This window comes from Eurypyga helias, unplaced genomic scaffold, assembly GCF_000690775.1.
Source record: "Eurypyga helias isolate BGI_N326 unplaced genomic scaffold, ASM69077v1 scaffold29719, whole genome shotgun sequence".
NCBI lineage: Eukaryota > Metazoa > Chordata > Aves > Eurypygiformes > Eurypygidae > Eurypyga > Eurypyga helias.
Window position 1 is genome coordinate 58,115 of NW_010271965.1, and position 11,588 is coordinate 69,702.

General features: G+C 41.7%; 1 protein-coding gene across 1 annotated transcript in view; it reads right to left on the bottom strand.

The window, feature by feature from the left end:
• Positions 1–3,678: 3,678 nt before the first annotated feature.
• The window catches only part of CHRDL1 (chordin-like 1), a 37,144-nt gene continuing 29,234 nt past the window's right edge, over positions 3,679–11,588 (bottom strand). Inside the window, exons 8-11 of the mRNA XM_010158977.1 lie at positions 8,898–9,092; positions 7,008–7,175; positions 5,801–5,890; positions 3,679–4,532 (exon numbers count right to left, since the gene is read on the bottom strand). Of these exons, the coding sequence (XP_010157279.1) occupies positions 4,402–4,532; positions 5,801–5,890; positions 7,008–7,175; positions 8,898–9,092 (584 nt within the window). The 3' untranslated portion in view covers positions 3,679–4,401. The remainder of the gene's footprint in view (positions 4,533–5,800; positions 5,891–7,007; positions 7,176–8,897; positions 9,093–11,588) is intronic.

Here is an 11,588-nt window from a genome sequence, read left to right on the forward strand (position 1 = left end):
TGGACTTGGTAGGTATATTTAAAAGTAATTTCAGAAGAACACAGCAGAGAATAGGGCTCTCCTCTCTCCACCCAGCCCCTCCAGGCCTGTGGAGTCGCGTGTAGTCTGAGATGATCTGTGTTACACAAGAGGGAAATAGAAGTGAAGTGAGAGAGTGTGCTGCTAAAAAGTGTGTGTATGTTAAGAAATCGAGAGAATACATTTAGTGGGGATGCAGCTGTGCAACCCTGACTGGTAGTGACCTTCAGTCTGCAACTGCTAGGAAGGCTAATGCCCCTCAGATACGTAGGTTTGGAGAAGGGGGCTACTACAGGAGGAGCTCAGAGCAAAGCAGGTATGCATGCCTAGGCTGTGTCCCCATGAAAAGATTCTTGTAACAGATGCCTTGCTAAAATAAAGAGGTGGCTGAGATGAATATGGAGGTTGTGATGAAATAACAGAAGTTAATTTAGTGAAGAATTTCCAGAGACTTCTTGAATTTGAAATTTGATGAACTTACTGATTCAAAGTAATTTATTGTGAAACCACTTTGAACAATCGTCTTTCCCAAGGCTGACGCTCTCCATTTTATTTACACTGCTGGCCATGTGTAAATTAATGTTTTACTTTTTTCTTACATTTCTTAAGACCATTTCTTTTTATTCATTAGCACAGATTAATTTTCTCAACATTTCCCAAATTATTTTGAGCTTCAGAATATGTCTTGCCCAGAAGGCAGTATGTCCTGTACTGTTCTCACAGTTGTCTGTGTGACTTGTTCTTTAGTTGGTTTCCATATATGGATGGCAGTGCTTTGATTTTCAAAATTAATTATATTGGGTGGGTGAAAGCTGAATTAAAATGGATCTTTCCCAAAGGTCAAACATATCTCTGAGCAGAAAATCTACATATTGCAGGACCTATGCTGTCTCCCTGGCATACTATTGTTGCTCTACTAACAAGTCCTGAAAGAAAACAGTCATGGCTCTTGACAGTAAACAATTTAAATAAGCAGATAGTTTGGGCTAATCCTTCTAATTTGTTTGTGTTATCTATCACCAGCCAGATTGTGATAACTTCTATAGCTTTTTGATTTTTGGACATGGTTGTAAGTGACAAGAAGTCAGAACCTCTCATAACCTACAAATATCTCTTAGGGATCTGATAAACTGGTGTCTTAGGTGGACTGCTGAAGTCTGTGTGGTTTCAAGCTCACACCTGAAGTGTAAGGATGCGGGTGAGTGCTGAAGCCTTACTTTGCACCCTGTCCAGCAGTCCAGGTCTTGATTCTGACTCTTAGTAGCTCAGTACTCAATCCCAGAGCAGGCAGCCATGCACTGCACCCAGCCTGGGTTCAGGTTTTCTCTGAGGTGGCAGCAGCAGGACTGCAAACAGGGAACTGAAACCAGCCATCTTGACCAAACAGCATCGTAGACAAAATGTCTTGTTTTATTATCAACTTCAGAGTTTATTAATTTATCAAACCAGGTCAAAGTGATACAACAAGTACATAAATAAGTACCGTAACAGACATACGTCCCATGAAGAGAATGAAAAACATGACACACTGTATTTTGTTGTCTTATGTGACCAGAAACTGGAAAAATGCAACACTGCATTTTACTAAATTATGCTGATTTTTTTTTGTTTGTTTTCTTAAAAAGTGTTTATTATAAAATAAATACACAGTCTGGTTTCCACCTGTCCAATTACAAATACAAAAAGCAGGTTGCCACCTCCTTCTTAAAAAAAATAATTACAAACACTGTACACTTTCCACTTAGTCTTTTTTACCAGCTACTGCTACAAACAGACGATGCCCGTGAGGTGAGAAGCCAACTGCTGGTCTTCCCACCAGATCGCTACAGTTCCTCAGAACCTCTTCCTTACAATGTCTTCACCAAAGGAACAATAAGGTTTTTTCATGATTTATTAGAAGATTTATAGTAAGATTTCGCACTTGTGCAGCACATTCCAACCCAGTAGATGCCACGTGCAGTGGGTGTTGCTGGTGCCAAACTGCTGCGTCTGCATTGACGCTGCAGGGAGCTCTGGTGCAGCAAGGGCTTGCGGCCTCCGGGAGGATCCGCTACACCCCTTTCAAGCACCAGGACAGGGTTTATGGAGGCTACAGGCCTGTGGAAAGGTGATGGGCCAGTCCACTTGCCTCTCCTTTCAGTGAACAGCGCTGCAGGACTCCTCACGGCCCTACAGCGCGGTACCAGTGCTATCGGGTGCGCAGGCCCAGGCAGCGGGGCTGCAGGGCCCCCTGAGGGGAGCTGAGGGGCTGCCCCGCGCCAGACACAGCCCGTTTCAGCCGACCCCCTCCAGGCACAGCCGAGCCCCTCAGCCAGGCTGGTGCCTCGGGGACAGTGGAGTTAAGGAGAGACAACATGCTGCCAGGCAGCGAGGGGTGAGGGGAAGGTGTGAGAGAGCCCGGGACACCGAGGGCCAGGCCTGAGGAGGAGGCGGCTCCAGGCCCCACGTGATTTCCCTGCAGCCCACAGAGGCCTGGGAGGAGACACGCGTAGTTCTTACTGATACCAGGTGAGACTATTTTGTTCTTGCAAATCCGCGCGGTTGCCAGAGGAGCTCCCTTTTTAGCGTGTTTTTGTGTTACACAGTGGACCATGTTGAGTTGGTAGGGAGGGAAGTGTTCCTAAATAATATCTGCTCTCTGTCCAAGCCTAGGGACAACTGGGTGGTTATAGACAGGCAAGATGGCTAAGGGCCTGAGATCAATCCTTATGTATTCTCCTGATTTCCTTCACCTTTTCCTTCACGTCTGTTCTCTTCACTTGCTCCTCTTTGTGGAGAAGCCCTGTGTTCCACTCCTCCCGACGCCGCAGGCAGGGTAGGCAGGGCCTGGGCCGCACGGCGAAGCCTGGCCCCGCGGCCTGCACTGCAGAGGGAGGCTGCCAGGGTTTGCTGCTGAAGACAAGGATCCCCTCAGGATGATGAAGCTTTGCCTGAAACAGCTTTTGGCATTGAGCACTGAGCTCTCCCATACCTCCATCCCTTTAGAAATGGGTACACCCTGGAGTGCTGTCACTGGCAGAATGACAAACCTCAGAATCCTTGCTGTCACTGTTGATTTCACTCCCTGGGAAGACCCAGCCCCTGGCTCAGACCATTTCCATAAAGCTTTGTTTCCTAGTGTGTGTTTGAACAGCAGTATTCCTGTCTGCTTTTGGAGTAGAAGATGGGAGAAAAGCAGGCAGAGTCACTTGCTTCTTGGGATTTAATCCAAGATCACAGCCACAAGGCAGTGCAGTATTTTGGTGACTCTTCAGAGAAGACATTTTTTATATTACACATTTTCTGCAGCTGAGAGACACCTTTCTTAAACACACTGTGGACATGCTATACTAAATTTAACAGAATGTCTCAGATTTGTTTTTCGCAAAGAGAGCAGTTCTCACAGAGCTGCTGTGTTCTAAAGGCCTGCTGTAGCTGTCTGGTGTTTGTCATGGGAGAGAGATGTCCCTGAAGCAGAAGAATTGAGAGTTTGCACTCAGAAAAATGCAGAAAATTAGGTTTGTAACAAATAAATTAAGCACTGTTGCAACTCTTAAGGAGTTAGTAATCAGGAGGTTTAACCCTCTAGGTCTTTTGAAAGTACTGCAAGTACTTCACCTTCTGCCACACCACTTAAGAAGGGACTTTATCAGCCAAGACCATGTGTTAATAGGGCCCAGAAGAATGAAGTTATTAGGGCTGTGATAGGGAGCTAACACTTCACATTTTTTAGAGAAGTGGGTGGAGGAAACAGTAAAAACCACTTAAAAGTGAACATTTGCTCAAATTGCTACAAAAATACAGTGATTGCCACTAACACCTGCTGTTCAGTTTATGGACTCAGTTTGCTCAACTACAAGACATCATCCCAAAGGCAGGCTGCTTAGGAGTTTGTTAGTTTAAATCTGTTTTTTATGTCTCCAACACAAGTATCACTCGTATTTTTCCTCCACTACTAAAAAAACCATCCATGAGTCATTTCAATACTAGAAACGGTATAAATTCAGCACGGGAAATAATGCTCTCCATAGGTCCTGCACATTTATTAGGCGTCCTTCTTTTCATTAGTTTGAATAACTTGCCAAATAATAATAATAATAAAAATGTTCAAATTTCTCTTTTTAACTTGTAAAGAAATGCAACTCTGGGAAAGTACAGTCTCTCTTTCTCCTTCCCCCAACAGTAATACAGAGCCTCCTAGTCTTTTGGAGGAGATATTTGAACGGTTGACACAGACCACTACACATAAAGCAGCAAATTTGCTGTGCATGATGTGAATAATTACTGCATTATAGTTTTGGTTTTTAGGGCAACTGTTGACTTAAGCAAAATAAGCCTGCAGTCCAGCTGCAGATCCAAGTTTTCATAAGTTTTCTTGTGTTTCTCCCTCCAGTGCTGTCTCCCTTAACAGTGACCCTTTTCAGACTTTTCAAGGTACAAAACCTTTACCAAATCCTCGAGCTCAGTCCTGCACACTCTGCTTTCACACATTTGGCTGATCTGAGCTTCTCCCTCGCTAAATATTTTCCACTGGCCTGAAAACAGAAATACAAAGGAGACAGATACTGACTTAGAAAAGGGCACATGGAACTTCAAAGACGTTTACAAGCACTCTCCAGACCAACTGATTCACAACGGTCAAAGAGAGAATGTCCAATCCTCCCATGGAAAATATTCAAAGCATCTTACAATCACGTAACATATTCCATGCAAAATAACTGTTAAAAATAATAAACAAGGACCAGAATATTATTCCTTTCTTTAATGAAGTAGTACTGTAAGTTGACCCTATTTATTCAACCATTTGAGATGTTGGATATTCTGCTTTATGACAGAGTGATGTGAAAATTTAACTCTGATGGCAAACCAAAGTATTTAAAAGTTGGGAAGCAATACGTCTGAGTTTTTCACAGACTGTAAACTCTGCCTACCTTTGTGTAATACAAACAGTGTTTGCTGGATCTTAATATTTCTATGCATTTTTGAGAATGTTAACAGAAATGCCTGCTGTCCTGGTAACTAGATTACTATGTTACAGGTAGCAATAACAAGCTCTCAGAAGGCTGACAGCAAAAAATCAGTAAACTTTTTATATGAAAAGGTGGCTGCTTCTCACTAAGCCTGTATTATCAAGAATATATTATTCCTGGGAAAAATACTTCCTTGCCTAATTAGAGACCTGGGAAAAAAAAAGACAATTTATAATGCAAAAGAACTGGGAACTAGAATTGTCTGTACTGTAATTCAACTATCAATTTAAGTGTCATATCCCAAGCTGCATGAAATACAAAGAAGACATTGAACCGAGAGTGCTAAAAGAATTACATGTCCTTTTAAAAAATGGATTTTAATAATGACGATATTGTTAAGAACATAGAAAAGGCTTCTTTCAAATATAAGATATCTGTATGGAGGAGAACTCCTTTAATCATCTCTGAATTTCTTCCCTTCTAAATGACTTTCTAAAAAAATTGGGGTAACTTGAGATGTTACTTAAATAAATCCAAATTGTGATGCTGTGCTGACAGCAGTTTCTGCAGTATGGGCAGAAAACAGCCTATCTTGTATTTTACCATGATACAGGAAACTAAGACAGCATAGACATGAACTACTGTTATATATATATATATATATTTTAAATTGCTGTATTTTGATTATTTAATCTAAACTTATAAAATATTAGAGCCATGTACTAGAGGAAAAAATAGTACATCTGTTTGACTGTGTTGAGTAAAAGAGAACGCTTTCCAAGGCTGTGATTACATGGAGAACAGAAACTTGAAGAGGTCAGAATTTTACTTACTAGGGGTTGTCCTTGTTATCTGCTTGAAGTAAGGAAGTTCTTCAAATTCTCTCTTGGACACTTTTTCAACATAGAAGTGACGCAGAACCCCTTCAGCAAAGAAATGAGAAGCGCATGTTACTGGAAGTGCGCCCGTTATTCTAAACCTGGGTTGCTGTCCTGCCTTTATGCAGATTTACTGCCATGTCGAGTCACCTTGTGCAACAATCCTTACCAATTACGTGGGTTTTCAGCCTATTCAATTTTACTCTGTTTGACACCCCCCTGTATTTTTTCCTACTCCCCTGTAAATCCTTCTGTTGATTTACCATCGCAGAAAGTTTGTGAGGGATGGGAGAATTAGCCAATTCTTTTCCAACCTAGCTGAACCCTTCCTCAGTATGAGTAAATGTAAGATTACAACAGAAGCCCAAATCCCTGTGTCTTGGAGAAAACCAGTATAATTTTGCAGTCAGATACCATTTTGCCTGTCATGAGCTAGCAGGTAACATCACTGTCAAATCATCACAAGGCTTTGTGGCTTCTTGGACACACACGGTAGTTATTAACCATCCGATCCTCTGTGATTTCTTTTCTGCTCACACTTGGGCTTGGCTTTGTGCTTTAAAGTGCATTTTAGAGCATGTACCATTCCCGTGTAAAGGGCTGCACTAGATGAGGATTTCCTATGAGGATCACATGCTTTTTGCTTAGGAGGCTGGAAGTTTTCTTATACTAAATGTTCAGGATTTGCAAAGTGCTTGGGCTTCTGAATGCTTTGCTGTTTTTTTCTGTTTTTACCAGTTAGTCTAGTCAAACTACATCCAGCCTTAACACATTTTTTGGCCATATTCTAGACCATCATGGGTGTAGCATCACTGAGGCAGATAGGGCAGCCTGATTTCAATGCAAAGCTTTTTGGTCCATCCAGGGACTTGGTTCAAACCCTACTGCCCATTTCTCTGCAATAAATAACACAGGGTTTTACTGACCACCTGTTTGTCGTGCTTTTGCTCACAATGAAGGGTAGGAGTCTGCAGAACTAGAGCTTTGTGTGTTATTAATGGGTTTTTTGTACAGCAAAACTTGAGTATGTTGGAAGTGGCTGTAATAGTGATACTCTAAATAGCCAGAAGAACAGCAGTCTCAAGATGCTTGGGTTTGTAATTGTCCAGGGATTTTAATGGAAGATGATACACTGTTTAAAGAAAGAACTCGCTCAACTCACCTTTTCTAATTGTCCACACATGTATTTCTATTTGAGGTGGCTTTTCAGTCTCTACTGCAATTTTTCTGATGGTTTCTCCTTCCTCTGTGAAAACGGATTCATAGACGGGAAACGTCTCTTTCCCACAGAAGTAATCTTTGTTGTCAAAGGTTTGACTTGGCACTTCTTCTGTATAAAAAAAGCCCAGAACACATACTACAGCTGTAATCAAGTCCTCCAGAACTTACTTGGCACCGACAGCCAAGCAGGTTTAGTTTACAAGTAGGATTTTCACTTCTATGGCCACTCATCCATCTCCAGCTAAGCACCAGACATTTAAGTGTTTAAGCTGCTAGGTTCTGATGGCCTGTCGATGGTGGCAAGACAGTGTTCATATTTATAATCCAGATGCATAAGGAAATGAGCTGTGTAAATCACGTGGTCTGTGAGACTCACAATTTTTGAACCTGTTGTCCGCTTTTCAAACTGATTTGAAATAATGGTAGAATTCTCAGAGGTAATAAAATAGCTGAATTAAATTTGGTAGTTGGACAGAGTAAAGAGACCCACACTAATGCTTTGCTGAGATAAGGGCAGGTAGAACCTACAAAGTTTGCAATTTGCCCTGGCAGCAGCCAGCTGGCCAGTGCAAGCCTGGGCTAGCCACAGTGTGCATTATCTCTTGCCCACCTGGTGAAGTTGTAGAGCATTTAAGTAGAAATTGTAATTATTTTGTTGGTAGTTGGAAGTTGGACAAGAATGTTAGAGAGATGATGCAATACAGAAACTCAGACTACTGTTTGTGGAAAAACCCAATAATTAATACATCTCCACACACAGAGGACAGACTGCAGGAAGAGGTGCAGCTTTCTTAAAAATTGGCACACAGAATCTGAAAGACAGAAGCCTTCTTTTTGCTATTAAATTTTCTATTGAAGCCTGTTAGCCAGGCTTTGCTGACTGCTCTCAGCTCAGATGAGCCCAAGAAAAGCTGTGGATCTCAGATTCACAAGTATCTAGAAGGATCTAGATATACACCCCCTGCCTGCCTCCCACCACTGCACCGTGCTTTTTCCCAGTAAGCAAGGCTAGCAAGAGAAAATGGGAAGTGAGCATTCCATGAGGGATGTCTGTCTATGACTGAACAACTCATTTCCTCCCAGCATTTCCACCCAATGCACCACCCAGCAAACACAGAAATGGGCCATACCGATGAGAAAAGAAGTTAAAGACACAAAAGGCAACTGGACACTCCTTTACCCTTTGTATCATATGCAAAATGGCTGGTCATTTGGCAGATCATCAGCAGACTTTTCACTCATAGGCACTGATTTTAGTAAGTGAAGTCTGCGTAAGTTTAATCGTTAGTGTGGCATAGGAGCAGTGCTAAATTTGTGATAAGTTGGTATTTAAGGATTAAGTTACATAACTGACACCAATCAAATTTATAATCAGGGGTTTTGGATCTTTCTGGTATTTTAAAAAGCAGAAATGATATTATCTCCCTGCAAATTTCATGAGCGAGGAAATGATTTGAAGGTTCTATGGGCACTGCAGTGGGGGAAGGAAGGGAGAGCCTTTTGACAGCCATGAACATTCTGCGTATGTAACGCAGAACGTTCTGTAACGTTCTCTGTGGAAAGGAGTGTCAGGAAGGCATGCTAACAAGACAGAGAAAGGCTGAGTAGAACGTACGTGCCCCAGGCAGCACGCCCCCCAGGTGAGGAACAGCAGTGAGCAGCAGGGCTGGCCAGGCAGCTCTGCCCGTCTCACGTTGAGATCTCCACACGCCATTGGAACAATGGGCTCAGCAACTGCTATTTTCATCAGATCTTATTGTGACCAGGTGGTGTGAGCCAGGCCCCCCAGCATGCACAGCAAAAAGGTGGTCTGCGATCAACTTTGTTTTACCTGGACAGACTTTACAGCATTTTCCTTCTACTTTCTGAGGGTATTTGCAGGGATATTGTTCTGGACAATGAATTTTCTTACATTCTTGTTTGGTGATGTTGCAGGTGCATAACACACATTCTACGATTCCAAAGGCCCGGAGGTTAGGATGCCAAGATTCACCGTGTGAGTATGTTTTGCCATTTGAAACACAAACTATGGAAGAAGAGAAAAGGAAGAAAAAGTACAACTGGAAAAGGTATGTTGACTGGCTATCTCTCTAAGAATATACATTTGATTCGTGCACGTTTGTTTAAAGCAGTGTCTACACATACGCTATTAGTGTCTTAGGCCCACGTCTCTGCTTGTTAACCTTAACTTGGCATTTTCCTACTTAAAATGAGGCTGAGCCTGCGATCACCCTTTTCTGAGCAGTTTTGCCTTGATTCCAACTCTGCTGACACTGGTGTCTGTCATTGTTTTGGGGAGAACAGTGAAGGTGGCTGAGTCAAGTATCTGACCAACTCCTCTTCAGCACGTGCTTTCAGCTGTGCATCATTAACCAGCTTAGAAAACTCACTCCTTTCCCTCCTAATCTGAGTGCACATACAGGACACTGCCTGCCACACTGGCTCTGGCTTTTAGAATTGAACCTGCAGCTGACAGGATCATTACATTTGCTACTGAGTCATCTTCCCAACTTTTCTTACCATCAGCTGCACGTGGCTTTTGCAGCGAGAGCCATGTTATCAGCAGGATGGATTGTGCCACCTGAGCCTGTTACTGCCTTTGCATGAGACTTCCCGCTACACAACAGGCAGAACAAGGCAAGGGAATGATGCAAAAGGAAGTTTCATGTCCTCTGTGGAAATATGTATCTGTCTGTAGAGATATTTAGCTTTTGGAATACAAGGAAACATTATCATGAAAGGATGCACATGGGACTGAACTTCCAATAGCATCTAAGCACCTCAGAATATTTATTCATTGGTGCCTTTGGGAGACAGAGAAATAGAGCTGACACAAGGAGAGTGGGAAAATCCATGCCTGCTGGAAGCCAGTTTGGGTCACCCAGCAGTTAATGGGAATTATATCACTTTACACCATGTTTGCATTTGTCCTATAAACCTTACTCCTTTCTTTTTAAATATTTTATAAACACAAAGAAAAATGCAAACTAATCCTAACAAGGTGAAAGAAAGGGCACTGCCTGATTTCTAAATGCAACCAAAGTGAAGCTGGGATATGTTGTAAATATTTCCAATTCTTCTAATATGCCATCATTTTTATTAATGCTTTTATTTGTAAAATATGTTCCTATTTTGCCTGTAACTTTCAAAAGCAATTTAATTTTTAACTGTAATCTGAAATTTACATCTAACTGGTAACAGATGTGACCAACTGGCTTATACTTTACTGAGTTACTGAGATTTATGGGGAGTGTTCTTTGCAATGTATTGTCTTTCATGGGGTTATGCTATCATTTGCTTTATAATTTGCTACTTTTTAACTCTTTCTTAAGACATGTTTTTCTTCTAGAGGTAGGAAAGAGTTTTGTTCCTCAAATAAAAGCAAGTAATGGTTATCATTATACTAAGAACACAGGAGAAAAATCGATAAATGAGAAAACTGCTAAGTACTCAGCTGCTCAGCAGGCTTCTTACATGCTTCAATACCATATTATTAGTTACATTTATGCTTATATGGATTCTTTTTTCCCCATCTTAAGTTCTCCAGATCCTTTATGAACCTAAGTACTCCATGATTTCTCCCTGACAGGGGAAGGGATAATTGCATGATATTTTGTAGATACATATTCTCTCTGTTTTAAGGTTTTGTTTAGCACAGAACAAATAATGACTCTGAAGTAGCAGATGAAGCCTCCAGTAGAAGCCAAAACATGGCAAATAACTTCCAGTTCCTTGAAGCCCTGTTTTAAGTGCTCTTCATGTTTAGAGTGATAAACCTGTATCCACACAACTGCACAGTATTTGCGTGTCAGAATTGTTGTGTTCTGATTTTTAACTTGTTGAAATGCGTCTCAAGGGACATGTGCATTAATTAATAAAACACTTGTTAGTTGCACAATAACAAAAGAAAATACATGGTCAGCATTCCTCTCTCCATCATGGGGTTCTCTCAGACACTTTCCCGGCTGTGAGTGTCTGAAGTTGCGGCAGTTACTATATACTGCATCCAGAAATTGCTACTCGTCTGTATGCTCTTTAGTTGCTGAAACAAATCAGTTAGAAATTGCTTTGATGCTGTCTTCATGTGTGAACTGCATGTCAAAGATATTGCACTGCATGGAGATTCCTGCTCCTAGATCCAGCATAAAACACTGGCATGATCTGAATGTTTTTTCATGCTTGTTCAGGTGGATAATAAAGATCCTATGGCCAACATTCCTTCTGTTAGTTAATACCTTAAAAGATTAGTTGGCCCTAATACAAGGGCTTTTAACTCTTTGTGGGTAGTTTCTAAGTGCATACTGACTGGTGTCTGTGGAGAGATGCTGTTCTGAACATGCATTTTTCCAGCTATTTCTTTTTTGGCTTCTTTGGTCTGCTCCTGCAGACCTCTCTTCACTGACATACACCCACTGTGGGAACTGAGCATCCCACCCTTTCTGTTGTACAAAGCCTGCTGTCCCACTAACCAGAGGATTGAGATTTTCCCTCTATTGCTGTCCTTCCTGTAATGCAGCAGGAA